At 37.4% G+C, this 20,053-nt stretch overlaps 1 protein-coding gene across 6 annotated transcripts in view; it reads left to right on the plus strand.

Moving 5' to 3' along the window:
* Positions 1-20,053, plus strand: part of MARCHF1 (membrane associated ring-CH-type finger 1) — a 252,774-nt gene that overhangs the window by 90,009 nt on the left and 142,712 nt on the right. Inside the window, exons 1-2 of one of the 6 annotated variants that reach the window (XM_037377501.1) lie at positions 13,268-13,451; positions 13,708-13,916. The exons of 4 other annotated variants lie outside the window; for them this stretch is intronic. In XM_037377501.1, the coding sequence (XP_037233398.1) occupies positions 13,818-13,916 (99 nt within the window). In that variant the 5' untranslated portion in view covers positions 13,268-13,451; positions 13,708-13,817. Of the gene's footprint in view, positions 1-13,267; positions 13,452-13,707; positions 13,917-20,053 lie in introns of those variants that run through there. One more of the 6 variants, XM_037377529.1, reaches the window with a different exon arrangement.

Genomic DNA, 20,053 nt, shown 5'->3' on the forward strand with positions numbered 1-20,053 from the left:
GGGTGCTTGATCTAAAAACAGATTTGTACCTGCTATTAATTGGATCCAGGGGCGGACTTCACAGCATGCAGCAGAATGGGAAAAATTTATCTTTGTGTCACGAATGTAATGAAACTCTTGACTCAGTGGCACTAATAGCTGTGACTTAGTTGACACAATCTTGTAGCATTTTTAACCTAATAGGACAGCAGCGTCTCAGAGCTGTGAAAAGTATTTAATTCTTAGCTGGGTAATAGGCGAGAAAAAGCTGCCTCATTCATTGCTTTGTGTCTCACAGACACCAGGTTTTTATTCTTTCTGGTAAATGCATGTTACCATATTGTTATTACAGGTCTTGCTCTCTATTGTCACTTCAGTTCCCCTCCATTATCAGTGAGGGGAAATCATCTAGTGAGGAGTCATGTTTTAATTGCATTTCTGTTTGAAATGGGAATTTCAGTGGGATGGGAGCGCTATGGGTTTTCAGTTTAAGTTGGTTTAAGTAACTGCTTATCCTGGAAAAAGCCAATGGGATGAGATTCAGGTAATAAAACATAATTGTTGGGCAGCTGAGGAATGTTGGAGGAGGTGAGCAAAAGCCAACTAGGAGAAAGTTCTACAATCTATGAGACACAATGTTATTTTAAGATAATTGATCCTTAAAATACTAAAATCTATAAAGTGTTTATCAACAACTATTCAACATCTAATATCAAAGATGGTATTAGAAAAAGTGGTAATCAGAACAAGATTGCCTCATTAGTTTTGTGAATGTTTAGAGGTGCAGGCTTTATTCAAGGTGCTTTGAGAATCATCCTGCTGGGAAACACGGAAATGTTACATATGCATCCTTTCCTGAAGGAATGTAACAATACTTCCCCCAACTAATATTTGGCCAAAATGGAGATTTTGCTAACTTTAGCAAATGTTCAGTTTCTGCTTCAAAACCATTTTTTTAAAATTTTTATTTTATTTTGACCTGAACAGTTCATTGCTGTCATGAAACATGTTTGATATCTAATGTGTCATTTTTATGGTAAGACCAAAATTTCACTAAACTGTTTGAAGAAAACTGAGGACAAGTAAAGAAAATCTTTCAAAGCTCTTCAGTGTAGTTTAAATCCAGTAAGTGAATTAAAATCACTAAGTGAAGAGGATAGAGTTTTCAAATGCAATTGTAGTGGATTTTTCAAGGAATTTGGTGCCAAATCACTTCTGAAATGTATCAGGCGCAAGGCTTTCAATTTATTTAGACTCTTCAGAAAATCTGAAGCCTAATCCCATTTGTAGGCACTGAATAGTAGCACCCACAGTGTAGGATCTTTAGGTGCAGAATTCAGAAACACTGTCTTAGGAAAAGGCTGATTTTATTGTTTGAGGGTTGTGTTTTTACTTTGCACCTAACATTTGTTTCTAATGTGCCTATTAAACTGACACAGTATAGCCTTACCATGCCTCTCATTTTGACATTTTTTCCATCTGCTTTATAAGTTTTTGTTTGGTTTTGTTATGTAGAATTTTTACTTCAAAGTATCTGTTGGACTCTCCTGCACAGTTTCAGATAGTTTTCCACTGGTATATTGAACTGTTTTAAAACATCACCAATGTATATGCCTAGTTATTAACCCCATATTTTGGGCACTGAAGAAACAGGTTTCCCACGCACCAGAGCTAGAGTGCCTATCGTGTGGTCTGGTACCTGCACACGGTGTCTGCTCGGGGCTGGATGCCACCCTTGTGGTTTTGCCACAGCGAGTATCTTAATGGTAATGACGATGTATTCCCTGCTTGCAGTGTTTTTTCCTAGAGAATGTCCATAAGCTTATGCTGTAATGGTCTTGAAATGTACAGCTTTTCATAGTTTCCCACTGAAAAATATTTATTAATGGGGACGGTGAATTGACTCAGAATTCAAATACAAACGACAATTTCCTGTTACACCATTGTCAGTCCCCTAGATTCACCCAGTGCCAGCACGCAGCATGTTTTTAAGGGTGACCCTTTGCTGTGTGAGAAGCATGTGATGCTTGTGCCAAGGCTGTCCTTGATACAGCTTTTAAAGTTCAGAAGTGGATAGGTGGGAGTGATTTCACATCTTGGAGGTGTTACGGTGTAATCCTAACTTTCAGAGCTGGGTGGCCATGTTGCTTGGAGAATGAGAAAAAAGATTTGCAGGCTGAACCAGGCTTGCAAAGCAATTAATGTACTTTGTGGTCTACAATAAAATAAGATAATACTCTCTGATATGAATGTCCAGTTTCCAAGTTGCTGTTTAGCCCTGATACTGTGAGCTGAGAATTGTGTGAACTATTGAATAAGCAATCTTATTTTCATAAAGGCTGAGGTTTATAAAGGTGGGTTTCTTTTGCGGAGTATAAATGATGTGTGAACTGTTGCTAGTGTTGGAAGTCGCTATTATGGTGCATTTTGAGGAACTATGCATTCAGGTTTCTCTATATATAAATATATATATGTATAAAAATATGTATGTTATATATATATGTTGTTTTTGTGCTGACTTCTGACAGGGATATATTTTACCTGTAGGAACACATGAAGGAAAAACTGTTGTAAGAGTTAAGTTTCTGACCCTTTTCTAGCTACTGATTGTATACTGATCAGAGGCTTTAAAGGTTTTATAAACATTATTTTACACCCCCCGTATTCCTGAAGAGTCTTAGAACTGTTCTGCTGTACAAAAATGTATATGATAAGTGCTAACATGGTAAGTATTCACAATATATATAACTTTTTATCAGTATGTGATGTGAAGACCTGGTTAGCTTTTACGCATGGCGGGGGAGGTGGTGTAGTAACATACTAATTCAATCCTGAGAATGAATTTCTTAGCTGTTTTGTGAGCAGGAGAGTGACAATCTCACCCTTTGTTAATTTGGGTGCTTAATAACCTCTTCTGACTCTCTTAAAAAAATGCAGTTAGTCAGTGAGAAAAACAACTTATTTGTGTCTGAAAATATTCATGGGAAGAATGATTTCAGAAAGTGTACTGGAGAGCAGTTGTAACTTTTTTCCGGATTGTTGTTGATTGTTGTCAGCAAATTATGAAAAATTGTGCTCATCAAAGGTAAGACAGCTGTGCAGATAAGCTTGGCACTGCTTAGTATAACTTCAGGAAGCTAACTAGTACTGGGTTTTCTCAGGTTGGATTTTCTTCCAGGGTTTAAGTATTGGTGTGATTATAGAGCAAAGTGCTTTCCATAGTGTCCTCACATTGCACAGGAGTTCACTATAAAACATATTACTTCTATGTGGTATTGAAGAGAGTTCAGTTTTTTACTGGATCTTGGAAGAACAGATAAATGTAATAGCATATCACATTTAATCTTACCTTCCAAAGCAAAGCATCCAGGCAGAGGTGTAAGTTAGGAATACAATCAAATTAATCTTGCAGTGTTCAGAAAGCTGGTAATGGATAACACAAAGAAATATTAATTCCCATTAAATTTGTCATATATTTAAGGTAGAAATACATAGACTTGCAATGATTTGCCTGGGTGTTTATTTGAAAGGTGCTTTTCCTTTAGGACGTTTTACTGTCCTTCTCCTGCCTGCCCCCCATGTGAATTGCCACTGCTAGACACGCGGTTTCCATGTGAAAAGTAACAAGCAAACCCCTGCGAACTCTTAATTTCTTGATCAATAAGCACCATGTAAAAATCTGAGTAATCCGTACTTCGGTACTCCCTTTATTCGACAAAATGTTCACGGGTTTGATAGTAACAGGTCAGATCCTTCAGAACAGGAGCTTGAGGATTTGTTTCTGATCTGGGTCCACTACAGTTTTAATGAGAGCACTATAGTGTGCTACACTGAACTCAGAGTTAGTATTGCAATGTCCATCTAAGTGCAATAACTAATTACAGAATTAGATAAACATCGTTACAACAAATGATATTTGATTAGAAATTAGTACTGCCTAATAGTTATGTGGCTCTGCTTTTGGTAGACTTCCACAGCTTTTAGGTGAAATTGTAAACTTAATCTCATTTTTTTTGCCTTGTAGTTAATAACACTTTTAAATTCTCTTTACCTGGAGAAAATAAAGAGGGAGGAAGAAGAAAAGCCTGGTGTATGTGTAGGAGAATGCTGTATCACACATTTATAAATTGTATTTGTTTAAGCAGAAATGTATTCCATGTTTTTTAAATTTCTGATTATCTGATTTCATTAAGCTTCTCAGGCATGTAGAGTTTCAGCCAGGGAATGTGCTTTGTTTTGAACTGTCAGCGACCCCTGTAACGATGTTTAATTAACTTTTTGCCGATGTCAATACAGTTCCATCGTACCCGGCGGCTGGACGCGCCCCCCCTGGCGGCTCACGGACGCTGCCGGCCTGTCCCTCAGCCTGTTCCCTCAAGCTAACGGCTGCTGACCCCGAGCCTCAGGCAGGCCCTTCTGGGCCTACCTTTTAATTGGAAAACATCAATAATTTTCTTACAGAATGAAACACCAGCATTTGCATTCACAGCAGTTACAGTTAGCAAAATAAATAGAGGGTACTGGGTAACAAAGTAAGCAAATAAAATGGAATTACTTCCTTCTAAGTCTAAATTGCACAGTAGGTGGGTGGCAGTGATTTAGGAGTGGCACCCACTTAGAACAGTGCTTACTTTTAAACTTAGGAAATACTTGAATGGTAAAGAAAATTATTCAAGAATGTGAAGTCTGTGTTTTTAAGATGATTTAATCCTATAGCAGAACTACAATTTGAGTTAAAATGAATCTTGGTATCAGAATTCTTTCAAGCTATTTCATAGCATTAAAGAGAAGCATAATACATCTCGCTTACGTATAGTCATCTTAAAATCATGAAGCTGGGAGACTCTGTGGGTCAAAACCACCAGCAAGTGAATTCACCACCTCTGTAATGTTAGATTCCACAGATCCTTTCAAACTCCATGCTGCTGTGATTTAATGGGATCCTTATCATACCGGCAATGACCCATCCTCTCTCTGAAGCAGTGGGAGAAGTTTCAAAGCCAAACAACATGCAGATTGGACGTAAGGTTAAAAACTTGGTTCAGTATAGAAGATTTTTTTATTAAGCCATTTTCAGTAAAGCTGATTACAGAATAGAATACTCAACAATTATAGAAGTTATACTTCTTGGACTATGAGTATGAATAAAATTCTGCCCAGGTATTTCTGAAGGAAAGGAGGAGGAAGGGGGGTCATAGCAGATGGGAATAGGAGAGAAATGGCAGTATTTTAAGCTTATAAAGTAGAGATGTTAAGATAAAGGAGGAAATGCAGTACAATCAGCATAGACACCTGTAGGAAGTTGAGAAGAAATATATTGTAAAAACGTGTTTTGAACTAATATTAATTTGCATTTTTCAATTAATATCTTGTATTTTTTCATGTCCCTTAAACATTCTAGCAGCTGAGATTCACAAAGCAAATAGTGCTTAACAAACATGGAAAATCTCTAAAAGCTGACTTCCAATATTTACACAGATGGACCTGGCTGTAAGATTTTTTTAATTTATTTTTATATCACAAATTGCGCATCTGTCTTCATTCTTTGTCAAATAATGATTGAGAACACAGTTCATAGTATAATTTCCAATAAAGTGCACCTGAATATCTGCATTAAAAACAAACTTGGTCTTCCAGTCTAATTCTATGTAGCCAGTAACAGAAACAGGTGGGTTAGCAAATAATAATTTCCTGTTGTGCAGGTTTTTTAGAACAGTTTCCCACTGTGTCCAAGATCAGCGTCTCTTTGATGTTGGTGATCAGAACTTTAGAGAATTGAGAAGTCTTGATTTTTGAGGAAATTGCTGATGCAGTTTCTTCAGGACTAAGAAGAATTGGCAATAACTTGTGTGGGACCATGTTTACATTTTTGCAGCTGATGATAATTAGCATTTTCCCATCATCTTTTAATTAAGAAATATGCTGATCCTTCTTATCAGTTCGTGCTCCCAGCTGCTAGGTAGCTTCTTTTTTCTGTTCTATCAGTGCCGTAACTGTGTTGCTTGTACTACTCAACTTCGTCCTGTTTCTAGTGCTGTCATCTAGAATATTGTCCAGGTCTTCCTGCATTGTGTCCTGGCCCGCCTGTATTGACTGACAGCTTTCAATCTTGGCCAAGAACTTGAGTCCCTTCTTACTGAATAATGCTGGAACTCTTCAAGACTGTTCGATTCAGGTTTGCAGCATTTAACCCAAAACAAAGCAGGTGGATTCCACTACTTGCCATGTTTTGATGTTTCTGTTGTAAAGATTTGTTAACCACCTCCTGTTAGAGAGCTGTTAAAATGCCTTTTACATGTATGTTGTTAAGAAGTGGGAAGAAATAATGAGAAAAATAATGGGAAATAATACTTTAGATGGCTATATCTTTATTTACCCTCTACTCTTTAGTACTTTTAGTAATTTTTTTTTTTCTGTAGTAAACATAACCAAATAACTCAGTAGTGCTTTCCTGAACAACTAGACTTGTATTTGTGCTCTGAAGTAGCACATGGACAATAGCATTTTACTTTTGTGTTTGCGTGCCGGTGGATGTGCAGTTAGGCAGCATGGCATGCATATTACTTCAACCACTGTAGAACCAGGAACATAATTTCATACAACATAATTTAATGAAAAGATACCACCTTTATATTGCTGACGGTCAGCAATGTTTGTAAGCAGAGAATGGTTGAGAGGTTAGTGTTCATCATGAATGCAGAACTACCTGAACTGGCGAGGTGATAGGACCACTTAGAACTTGGCTACTGCCCATCAGAATAAACATAGTAGGATCCCTGTCTGTGTAGTGAGTAGCTGTATCACTGCATAGTAGTTTCTTGAGTGGATGTTTTGACTGCATAATTTCATTTCTTTTGTAGTGTAACTTGGTTACATAGTCTGCCGATTCTGCATATAAATTTGTCGTTGACTTTCTCTGTATTTTTTATTAGATATAGCTACATTTCAAGAAAAAATTGCAAACTGTCATTCTGACTTGTGAGAGTGGTGGGCTGCTCAGGCTACTGGTAGTGTAGAACTTTGCAAATCTTCCTTTGTTCCCTGTTTCATGGGGAGACTGTAGTGTGATAAGTGAATAGTATGCTTGGTTTAATTTAGATAAAATAAACTTGGTGGAAATACTGTATTGGAGGCATCCATGAAAGATTTTGTGTTTAACAGTGGAAATCAGTTGTTTTAATTCTGCTATTAGGAGATAACAAAGACAATTGGTTTTAACAGCCTGAGGCCATACTTTATCTCATTTATCATTGTTCTGTCATTTTATATCTCACTTTCATCAAATCTGTTTCAGCTAGGTAACCTTTTATTTGATATACCAGGCATATTTTAATTCAGTCTCAGCTATTAATTTTTAATTTTTTGACTTGTACCCTTCCATGACCTTGGTTTTTTAGGTGTTCTAAAAATGCTTAAGCAGTGTATCTGCACAGAATGTGCAAGTGGCAAGTAGGTTCTTCCATGTTTGCACTGAGTTCTATTTTAGATCCTCCATGGAAGAAAAGTAGACTCGTGCTTGCTTAGTAATGTGCTGTCGATGAAATGATATGTAATAATGTGCAATAACCTGTGAATGGCAAAATAGAAAAAATATCCAAAGACATTAATTTGAATTTTTTAATTGATTACTTCCTTAATACCTTTAAAACACCTATATTCATATTATATTACGTGGTACTTCTCAGCACTTCAGTTGATTATGAAGCTAAAGGTGGGTAAAAGGGGAAAGCTATGACCCCCCCCCCCCAGAGGTTCTTATAACACAGTGGCTACATTTAAGTGTATATCGACACCATATAGCATTTCAAAAGTGACTTCCAGTATGATATCTCACAGCTACTTGTTCTGATTTTTGAAGAAGGCAAATTCTATTTGCCTCTTTTAAACAAATTTTAAATTTTGCTTTTGGTGAAGACTGACTTGCACAGGAGTTCTGCCTAAAAGTTGCATTCCTGAGGCTCCTCCATTTGAAGCCAGCTCACAGTGCAGGACAGGATTTAAGACTACTGGTCCAAATAGCAGAGAGCAACAGGTTTTCCCCTTCAGAGGAAAAGATATCTGGAAGCAGTCCATGCTGCTTTGAAATATTTGTATTTGGCTAAAGATATCTTTCATATTTGCTCAAATTCCATGACTAACTTTGTACTGCAGTAAGTGTAAACATTTTTTATTTTTTTTTTAAACTGTAGGGAATGGTAGAAAATATAAAGGAGTTTTCATTTAGCTAAAAATTTCATTTGGTTCTAGTGTCCTGTAACTTGAGGATGCTATTGAAGCCCAAGGGATTGGTTTGCATCAGTCTTGCTTGCTCTGCGTTAGACAACTGCTAGCTGCATTTTTAATTTAGGTGTTAGAAGCTTCAGTTAGTTAAAGTGACTGTACTTCATCCCAGCTGATCATTATCTAAGGACCAGTATCCACTTCTACAGCTCCTGTAGGGATCAGACGTGCTTCTCTGTACCTAAGGTGTGACTATAAGAGGCTGAAAGTTACAAGTAGCCTGCATTAAATTTGCTAATATCGGTCAGATTTGTGTTCTTTTTTCCTCGCAAAACTTTATGTAAAAGAGTAACTACTATTTTAAGGGAAAGAAACCCACATTGATTATTTGTGGGTGAAAGTGAGCTCCTTTCTTAGTATAACATACCAAATTTTATACTGATTGTCGATGTGGACGTTGCTTTATTCTGAAATATCTGCAGAAATGGGAAACCTTGTGTTTAAAGGGTGTTATTGGAAGTTTAAATATGTGTGTCTGTGTATATGTATGTGTAAATGAACAAAGGCCTCTGAATACATACTGGTATTTAACCTTAATTTTTAGCTATGTGTTGATACAGTTTTGATAGCCTGACAGCAAAATTTCATTTAAAATCGTAAGCAGGATTCTTTTGTTTAGGACTTACCTATAAATTCTTTTGAAATCTGCCTCCTGACAAGATCCCTTATTAGTGTTTGCAGTTGTTACATGCTTTAGCCTTTTGTAATTTTGTCATCAGTGCAGGTCAGAGGTGAAAGGCTCAATTGCTTTGATGCACTTGTTAATATCAGAGGGAAATGGAGTGTATAATTTGTAGAAGTTTTGCTTTACAGAAGGCTTTGTACTTTATACAGCAGGGATATATCTAGGACTGTGCATCTGAGTGCAGTAATGGAGTATTATCCAGTCCAACCTGTTTTAATAAAACCTTGTTTTGTTCTTAAGTAAAATTGAGGTGGTAGTGTTATACTTATTTTTCATTGATTTCTTATTAAGGAAATGAAGGTAATATAGATGCTGAAGGTTATATATTAAGTGACTCTTGAGGACACCAGAGGTGTAGACTAGAGGTGAGGTAAGATGTCTGTAGTGTATATAGAAAGCAGGTTAACAGGTCTGAAAACAGTTATGAGGGTGTAGAATCTCCCCAGTTAGATAGTAAAGGGAGTGTAATATATACAGTGTATGCAACTTTGCTGTATTAATTTTGAGGACAGCGAAACTCATTCTTAGATCTTGGGACAACAGGCTATAGGTCTTTACTTTTTCCTACATTGTGCATTCATAGCCAAATTGGCAAATAATGTGGAGTCCAAACTACCAACATCTAAGCATTTCACGTCCACAATCTATGTATTTTTTTTAATTCAATATAGCTTTTGCCTTAAAGATCATATCATGGCTACAGTACATCTTACCTAAAGACCATTTTATGTTGAGTAAAAAAGAATTAAAATTACCTGTTCTTGATATAAGAAAGTGTTATTTATGCAGAGAGACTTAAGCTTTCTTCAATTCAAGACTCTTGCAAAGATTTGGCGTTCTGTAAGTGATGGCAAGATTGCAGAGTGATTATAAAGCTGGCAGTAAACTGGCAGTACACTGGTACATTGTTTCTTGGATTGTGTTACAGAAGGGGTTGTATCACTGTTTTCATTGCTCATTGTTGCTTACATCACCATGTTGAATCATTAACCAGAGCTGACCAGATCTCTTCTTACTTCAGTGCAGCAGGCTTATGTAAATGGGTATGGTGAGAAGGCAATGTGCTCCTTATTAAATTAAAAGAAAACCCTGCAACATGTGTGTGTATGTAAGGTTAGAATTCTGATCCCTTTTTGTTGTCCGATTCTTACGGAATGCTTCCAGGATGTTTGCACAGTGAATGTATGTGTCCTGGGTGTGAGAGGGGACATAGTACCCTCGGAGCCATGGGTGGAGGGAATAGATGAAGAGGCTGCATGTGTTGGAGGCTAAAGCAGAAACACCCGGTGTAGTCCACAGCTAGGGAGCAGACCTGCGTTGTGAAATGCCAGAAACATGGTTGCTTTTGTCTTTATTTCCTTCATGGGCACCAAGAGCTGACTGGTACTGTTCATAAAGTACATACTGTAAGGAGAGTGTTGGATGACTAAAAATTAAATTGGATCCCTTGGCTTCTCTGAATTGGGATTAGTAGGGTTTCAAATGGTAAGCCAAACGGAGGGTACTTCTCTCTCTGTAGTTGCTTGCTTAAAGAACTGGGATTTTATTTCTGTAACTTAACTCAGTTACTAATGGCCCACCCAACACATAGCTCTTCTGAGAGAAACACATTTTCACCTGGTTCAGGTCACCAATTCTCTTCTGTTACTGTCACACCCTGGAGGCTGAAACCCATCTATCTGCTTTGCACAGCAGCTCCATACTTCACTGTGCAGCTGTCATGCTGTTCGGGTAAGGCATGCCACCGAAGTTATGACTGTTTGGGTGGGATATTTGCCAAAATTAGTGTTGTTTATATAGAATATCCCAAACTGATCACCACAGAGAATGAGTGGAAGTCACCCTATTCTCTGAGAAAGGTGTGTTTGTGTGTATGTATATATAGATATATATACACACATATAAATATATCTATATATAAAATCTCTGATTTACAACTTTGAGGTACTCTGGGACTCTCGAGTTAAAACCACATCGTAAATTGAAATCAATACTTCTGTTGCTTCTCCAAGACAGGCACTGATGTGCTGTTCTGAGATCATAGGTGTATTAACACCTATGCAAAAGCTTTAGTTTTAGAATTCTGTATAGTACAATTGAAAAAAGCAAAGAAGGAAGTCTAAACTGAAGTGTGGGACAGAAGAATCATCCCAACCCCACCTCTGCCACTGACTTTTATGGTGTTCTTTTGCGTATGTCCTGCATCTTCCAACAGTTGTCTTAGCCACGAAGCAGTGTCACTCTCCGTATTTCTCCGTATAGCAGTATGAGGCTTGATTGCTTTGTGACTTGTTATGGCATTCGGGCTGGGAAGAGCCACGCTCAGCCCATGTACAGTGAGGGCAGTTGTATGTTAATTTGAAGTCTCCATGTGGTGAAGAACTGTAATTAGTGAAACAGTTAAGCAGAATGCGAGCATGGATTTACCTGATGGTAAAGTATACCCCTTGCTTTGGAGTAGTGTTTTTTGTTATATGCTTCTTAATGGGATAGGTTCAAGGTGGTGGTGGGGGGGGGATGGGCCACAAGACTTCATCATTTTAAAAAGAATTAAGCACATCACACCCTATAATGTCTTTATGCTGTCTAACTAAGACAGACATAGATGGATTAAAGAGATTACTGGTTAATTTAGAAGTCTGTGACTTGAATCTCAAGTTCAGATGCAGAATTATTGGCACAGTATCAAAAGGCAGATTGACTTTCTTAAGCTTAACTAGACACGGAGACACACAGTATAGGAAAGCTCCATTTTAATATCTAAAACTCCCTAGTTTTCTGTCAGTGTTTCATCAGAGAGGTAGGAGATTATCATGAGAAAGCAGAGCCAGGTTTAGGGAGTCATAATCCAGTTCTTCCTCAGAGGAAGGAAAAGAAAAGTCTGTAGCTTTAAAACTTTCTGTTAAACTAAAAAGGAATTTACATTATAGTATAGTTTAAGATTAATGGTTAAACTTCACCAGTCTGGTGTACAACAGTTCTTGTCTGAACACCACTAGAATAAATTTTTTTATTACAACTGTCTTGGTAAGCAGGGGCTTGGATTTTTTCCCTGATTTATATTAAAAATTCAGAAAAATCTCCCTGTGTACATTGGAAACTGTTTAAACTTATAGTCAAACCAATTTTGAAATACCAGAGAGTAAAGATGGAATAAACATGTAAAATACATCTAAAAATGTGTAAAAGCACTGTGTAGATGGTGATAGACAATTTAATTCTTTGTAAATCTATTTCTGGACTTTGGTTTTATATATATGTAAAAGATAATAACGTGCAGACGTACACACATTTGTCTTGCAGCATATGTAAACACCTAGTACATATTATTAGTGCATTTGATAAACCCAATGATGTAAAACTGGGATGGCAGTGTGAACCTGGCCCCAGTTTATCATGGCTAGACTTTTGTAAGCTGTTAACTCAGACGGGGAAATGGTAACTAAAGTAGTGGAGCAGTGAATCAACAGTATGTTAAATCCTCCCCACATGGCTTTATAAGAAAAGCTAGGCTTTATATAATGCCATTATTTCATCTTAGAAATCCAATTGCAACTGTGTACAGCTAGAAATGAAGATGATTTATTTCAAGGCCTGGGTAATACTTTTTTTTTTGTGATTGGCAACATATTAAAACATTGTTGGTGTTTGCTCTGTTTTGGGCTTTTTTTCCCTACTTTAATCCCTGTATCGTTACACCATGTTAAGAATTTGACTTCTGATCTAATTATTTCTTTACTGACTTTAATCAAAATCAGTTGTGGTTGCATTCTTCATAGTTATCAAGAATAATACAAATTTTAAAGAGGCGCAAGTGTTAAGGGTTTCCTTTCTTCATATTAGTTTTTGTAATACAGCATCTGAGACGTTCTTCTATTGTTTTGCATTTTAAGGGGAAGGGAGGTGATAAAACAGTTTTCCTGGGCATGTTTCTGCTTGTAACGGAGAGGAAAGGAGCTGTTGGGTAGAAGAAGCTCACGTTTGTGACATTTTCAGAGTGTGTGTGACTACTGTAAGGACACGTGTGTGTCTGCCTTTGGCTTGTCCTGCTGAGCTTGCTTCTGGTGATGTCTTGGGAAAAGATGAGTGCAGCAAAGGGTTAACTTTTTTACTATCAACCTCAGAAAGGCACATTTGCAATCCCTCCCAGTCTTGTCTTCCTTTTTACACCTCATTTGCTCACCGCAGCTCTTCACTTCAAGGCAGATCCTTTGACCTAAGCAGATTATTGTAGACGCATGAAGGACACAGCAAGCTACCCGTGCTTTTAAAGGAGGAGATTTTGGCTCCAAAATAGGACACTAAGCTTTTCAGCCTTATGCTGCTTTACCTAGTCAGCACGAGGCGGTGTCTCTGGGTGCTTAGTGGACTCCTGTGGAATCAGATGGGAAACAAAAGCAGAAGTGGCAGCTGCTGCAAATGTGGGAGCCTGTGCCATTAGAGGGACGCGATTGCTAATAAGGGCCTGCGAGACCTGGGTTTCCTTGGTTTCCACGACAGTTATTAGGTAACCCAGAAACTGAATTGTCTCCCACCATGTTTCTGGGGGATAGTGGGGCAAGGGGGTGCTCCAGGGACACAGCAGAGGAGCAGCAAATCATCACTCAAAGCGTGTGAAACTCCCGGGATTTTTGTGCCTTACTTCTTTGTTTGCTGTTTCTCATTTGTATTTGCGATTTGCTCTGCTTTACTTTTTATTCTGATGGAAGACCCTGGCGTATGCTACACAGTTTCTCAAATAATATTTTCCCCTTTTCATTTAGAGCTGAGCTTGGCAAAGCAAGGATATGAACAATTATACAGGTGGGCTACTCAGGGGGAGTGAAGATATAAGGCATCCAAACAGGTATTGGCAACCTGCAGCACTGTAAAAATGCCCCTCCAACAGATTTCTGTAGTTCCAGCACGGGAGACTGCCAGCAATGGGAGAAGTTCCGTGGGCAGAAACAAAGAGAAGAGCAAGGAAGTCGAGGTAAGAGGAAGGTTTCAATTTGCTACAGCAGGACGAGTGTGCCTTTGGTAGCCGGTGGGTTTGACTGCTCAGCAGGACGCAGCGCGCCGTAGCGTGACAGTACACACGGGTGCAGCATGCTTTAGCACACTGAAGCAAGCTCAGGTGATAAAATCTCAGCGTTACAGAAAAAAAGAGCATATCTGGAGGAGAAAAAAAAAAAAGGAGGGGGGGAGTTGCACACCATGTTAAGGGGGTTTAATGTATTTATTTCAATGTGTGCAGCCTGCTAGTACAGACAGTCAGTGTTCCTTATAAGCTGTCAAAGAGCAGTTTTTGTATAATAGGTTGGATGAAAAAGTAGTTTTAATAAGATCCCTATCTTCCTGTAAAAACAACAAAAATATCATGCTAAAGTCTGACTTTCTAATATGCCTGTGTTATTCATAGCAAATATAGGCATCACCTCTGTAACTACTTATAAAAGGTGTCAGTGTCAGTTTTATCCGTTGACCAACGTTCTTTGATTCATAAACATACAGAAGTGTTGTTCCAGCAGTAAATATTGTATCCTCTTGTTTTCCAGTTAAGAAGAAACTGTGGGTTAACTATATTAATTGTTGGAACAGAAAGTACAGAAAATCTGTGCAATTTTAATGGTATTTTTATAGGAATCTCTTTTGCTGTGTATAGATGAATTATGCATTGTGCAACAGTGAAAAAAAAAGCATCCCTTCCCATCCCAAAACATAAGTAGTCTGCTTATAGATGTAGCAGTAAATGTACATACTATAGACATGTACTTTTTACAGATGTTTAGTGTATCTGTGTGTTTCTTTCCCTTTTGCTATATGGAAAATAAGGAACCATTGAGAAAACAAACATGATGTCTTTTAAGTAATATCTAAGAGATTGTGTGACAAACTGCATCCCTGAAAAAAAGTAGTGTTTTAACTTTCTTTTTGTGGTTTGTCTGACATAGTTTTCAGAAAATTTAAGTTCAATAGATGATCAATGCTCATATCTGTTGATTGTAGAAAAGTATTGGTAAGCTTACAGGCCTTACTTAATTTTTAAAATACCTTTTTTTGATCAATATTTGTTTTTGACAAGTTCACTGAATGTGATTATTCTGGTTTTTGTTTGAGCACCTATGTATAAGCAGCGTCCTTCTCTGGAAGTAGTCTCCAGTTGCTTACTGTCATCAGAGCTCATAACCTCTAGAGATTTGTGTTCTGAAATGGAAAACTTTTGCTTTGGTTTGTTTTTATTCTTCCATTGATTGGTTAAAGATGAAGCTTCAGGTGGAAAAAGTTCTTTGAATTAAGACTCAAGATGTGAAAAGCAGAAGTATATATCATGTTAATTAGCTTAAAATTGCTCTCTGGCATTCTTGTTTTAATTTGGTCATTAGAATTAACTGAAGAACACACGAAACATTCACACAGGGATCATATAAGTGTGGTAGTTAATTTAGGAGTGGGGAAGGTGTGGAGCTTCTGAATTGTAAGAATAGTCTCATGCACTTTTCTATGTTTTTTTCTGATGAGGGCTAGGTTGTGTCATTTTCCAGCCAGACTCCAGTATCTCAGAACACAAAGCCTTTTCTTGAAAGTTGGGGAAGTTATATAGCAGAAATGAGCAAAATGGCTGGGATAAGTTAATGAAAGTTCTTTTCTAAATTGAATATTTAAAAAAAAAAAACAAAACAACACCAAAAACCACCTCAAGCCAACCCCACAAAACTCCCAACCAAACTTACAACTACAGGCTGTGCATTGAAATGTGTTTGCGGAACTGCTCCTTGCTGGGCAGAGCCTAATCATCCTGCTCAGAGATCTGCTCATCCCCTAAGGCTTACGGCTGTGATCTGTACAGCATAAGAACTCCCTGATACAATTGATAGAGATTGTAGATTGAGTGGTAAAGACTGATGTTTTTGAGATAATATCTACAGCTTATCTGAATTATGATGATGCTCAAGTTTCTTTTCTGGGTGTAATGTAGGATTAGTGAACCAGCCTTTTTATTGTCCAGACAGAGGTTGCTCAGGCTTATGTTGATGGTCGTCTATCCCCATGATTCCTACAGAAAGGGAAACTTCCTTGCTCATGCTCAGTGTTTCTGTCTGTGTTGGTGAGGGGCTTCAGGGTTCATGGTATCCACTGATACTGTGTTTGCAAATACCTGCTGCCTCTGCCTTTCCACGAGCAGGCATTTTGAGGTGAAAGCTACATCAAGTAGTTAAATGGGCTTCCTACAGCAGTGAGAGCATCAAGCTGGTTCAGGTTCAGGAACACATGAAAAAATGAAATGTCTGAGAGGTCACGATAACAACTGTTAGGATAGTATGCCAGATTCTGTTATTGCTAGAGAATTGTATACAATGTCCTTACAACAGCATGCAAATTTGTGAAGAATTCATCTAATTGCAGAGCTCACTGCAGTGAGCTATTTGCAACTTTACAGTGAATTATGTAAATCTGGCTGACTTAAGAACCTCAGTTGCATGTAATTCATGATGCAACTCATTCTGTAATGCTTTGTTGTGATTATAGATGCTCATAGACATGCTTTCTCTGAAGGTTTTAATAACGTGTCGCTATGCTTTAAGGAAGATCTGCCAGATATTGGAATATTTTAAAAATATTAAGTGCAGTATTAATTATGAGCCACAGGTGCCCATAATGGATATCTGTACCCAGTCTTAGCAGTAGAGGACTGATAAACATTGGCTTATTGGCAGACTTTCTGTGCCGTATCCCTTTGTGGGTGCAAAAATTTTAGTGCAGTTACTCCTGTAAATTTTTGGGTGATTTGCCTCAACAGTTAGAAGAAGTTCTAGCTAACGATGGATTTTGTATCAAATTAACTATAGAGCCTCTCTGAGTGTAGTCTAAAGACAAGGGTAGGTTTTTTCCATGACAAGGCACTTGAAAATGCTTAGGTGTTGTATACACTGTTGCAGCAGTCTGCGCTACATTTCCCCTATGCAGGTATAATCCTCCACTTGTTTGTTTCACTGATTTTAGGAAGGCTGTAACCAATCATTAATGCTACTTGTTTTGCCCAAACATTTATGTCAACAAGCTGTCTGTCTTACTCTTTTAGTAATGTCATTGGAAAAAGATGGTTGCAGAAACGAAGACCAAATTACAGAGTATAGGGTATATTTATCACATGATGTGGACTTTTTTTGATACTCAGTAGTCAGTTCAGCTTTCTTTAATACTTGAGAAAAATAGTGACTTTACAGTGAAATGTGTAATTATGTTTCTCTGATGGAGAAAAACACCTGGGTGTCTGTTTTCAGAGAAGTCTGTTAATAGAACTGTTGTTCAAAGTCAATTAACCTAAAAATCAAATTATGTCATCAGCATTCTAACAAACTGTTTTTGAAAATATAGACTTCAGTGCCTTGAGACCAGTGCCACATTAATATATCATACTTAAATAGTTATGCTGGACTTATGGTTGATTTTCTGTACTGTGAACATAAAGGCTAAAGAAACTTATATGAATACTGAAGAATATGGTTATAAGTTGCCTGCTCTGGCTGATAATTTTATTTTTTATTTATGAACATATGCTGTGCAGTTCATAAGGAAGCCTCTGTTCACATTGCCTTGTGTATGAACATGGATTATTGTTCTCAAGTGAGTTAAGTAGAGAAATAAATTTTCATAAAGTAGAGAAAATCTGACAGAGCAAGTGAGTGAAGCTTAACAAAAATACTAACACTAACCTAGAGTTTGCAAGGGTCATTCAACAAACTGCCGTGACTACTGTGGAAATCTAAACTTGAATGTTGTATACACAGAGTGGGAGAAGAAAGTTTATAAAAGCCAGCAATAAATGTTGTGATATGGCAGAGAAGATGCTCCCTGCTGCCAAACTAAATTTGTAGACACCGTACCTTTTCAGCTTAACCATTATTTTTCAGAAAGTGGTACTGGAAAATTTGTATGCTGATTTTAAAAGGATTAGCATAATGAACTCTCGTCCGTGAGAAGCAAAAATTAGGTCTGTTTATCTGAATGTAATCATTTCAGAGTGCAAGATCTCTTAATAAGGAAGGCAGTGACAGATAGGAGTCAATCTTTATTCGGTTACCTTGCAGGAACTCTCATGAAAGGAAAAGAAAAAAAGGCCTTTGGAACCTGGTAATAAAATAAAAATTGGACACATTCATATGGGAGTTACAGTGATGAGCCATGTCTGTTGACCCAAACCCAACCAATATCCTGAAGATGTTACAAAACTTGATACTCTGTAGTTACTTTTAACAAGTCATGAATTTGCAAGTTATTGTTTGCTTTATTTTTAGTTTTGATTCTTGTTCATAACTGCCTCATTATGGCCTCTACACTTCTATAGTCTTAGTATGTTTTGTTCTGGCAGAGGTGATGACTGAATCTTCATTTCTGCCATAGAACTTTGCAGAATGTAATAAGATGCAAAGAGCTTCTTTTTTCTCCAAAACCATAAAAAATAACATGCTGTCCCATTAGTTTTGAACCTACCTCCTTAAACGTCTTTCTCTTTCCCCATCAGATCCTCACCCCATGTTATTCATACTGGGCATGAATTCAGTTGTGCATAATGCACAATTCTGTGCTGTGAAAGAAACTGCACCTCTGTTCTTCAGCAGTGTTTTCATGTTCTGCCATCTCCAAAGGCAGCGAGACAGCAAGGGATCCCAACCTTTTGAGGCTTTTAAATGCTATCAGGGAAATACTTTGATATTTATGGAGGAAAGTATGTTGGATTTGACTTGAACTGGTGGTTTTTGCTGTACAGTTTGTACCTGTAAAAATGCAATTGGAATGTGTTGATCGAAATTATGTTATGTCCGTTTGTAGTGAAGAATGTGTAATTTTTTGTAAGCAGATTTTCTCTTCAAGTCAGAATTAAGACTGAACCTAATGGTTATTTCAAATGCCCCATTAGGGTAGCTGCTAACATAATTTTAAATGCCAACCTAGAGTTACTGCTAACATTTACCTTAAAGCTTGTAAATAGTTCAGGAGACATTGATGTGCTTTTTAAGGGTGGAGGTGGTAGCTGAATGTTCTTGATGGGAATGAATTGTTTTACGTTTACCTATGTTATCTCACTTGTTACTTGCTTAACTTTAAATAGATGTAATGGTAGATGAAATACTTTCTAAAGGCATACTATTTTCCTGTGTGCTATAAAGAAAGTAGGGCTTACACATCTCTATTAAATGATTTTCATGGCAATTGTGAAATACATACAGAGTTACTTGATACTTGAAATAAGTCTGTGATTAATGAAAAAAGTTAAAGGTTTTACATGTCCGTTTATTTTTTTTTTTATTGCCTTATAGCCTTCAGTCAAGCGGTGTACTGCCTTTTTTTAGATGGGGAGGCACAGTATTTAGTGTAGTTAGATTTGTTAGTGGCTTTGAGCACTTTACCAAAGGTGAATATGCGGTATCTCCTGATACGTGAAAACATCACTTTATACAGTGCTTATAAAATAAACAGATATTTGTGGTTTTCTTGCTGATTATCTTAAATTCTCTTCTTAAAATTTCTTAGGTATAATTTAACAGATAAATAGATACAGTCATTTATTACCTAACATAGAGGTGGATATTTTTTCCCCCACAGGAAGTGTAAGGATGTTTGTTTTCAAGTATAGCTGCCTGAAAAAAGTCATAGAATTTCAGTCTTTTTAGGATGTATAATTTTTTAGTCAACAGGACGTATGAAGGTGGGAGAATGGGGAAGGGGCACCTCTAGCATATGAATCAGACTACTGAGGTACTTTGACATATATTGCTTTTCCTTCGTGGTTTGTCTTAATGTAAAGCTCATGTTGGACATGATGTTACATGCAATACGTGAAAATCTCTAATTCTGTATATTGTCAATATTGTATGGTATTTCTCAAAAGACACGGGAGGTTATTCTACTTTTCTTGACACAAAGGCTTGGACTACTGTGCTGTGTTTGCATGGAAATCCACCTGTATCTGCAGTATTAAGACACTTTTGCTTCCTGGTGAAGTTTTTCTGTAATTTTGTGCTGATAGGTTGCTGTTGGGTTTGGTGGTTGAAGTGCTCCCAAAGTCAGTGTGCTTAGTTTTCTTGAAGATGCTTTAGAAAGTGAAGTTCGTTATTGGTAAGTCAT

This window comes from Falco rusticolus, chromosome 1 (assembly GCF_015220075.1).
Source record: "Falco rusticolus isolate bFalRus1 chromosome 1, bFalRus1.pri, whole genome shotgun sequence".
Classification (NCBI taxonomy): Eukaryota; Metazoa; Chordata; class Aves; order Falconiformes; family Falconidae; genus Falco; species Falco rusticolus.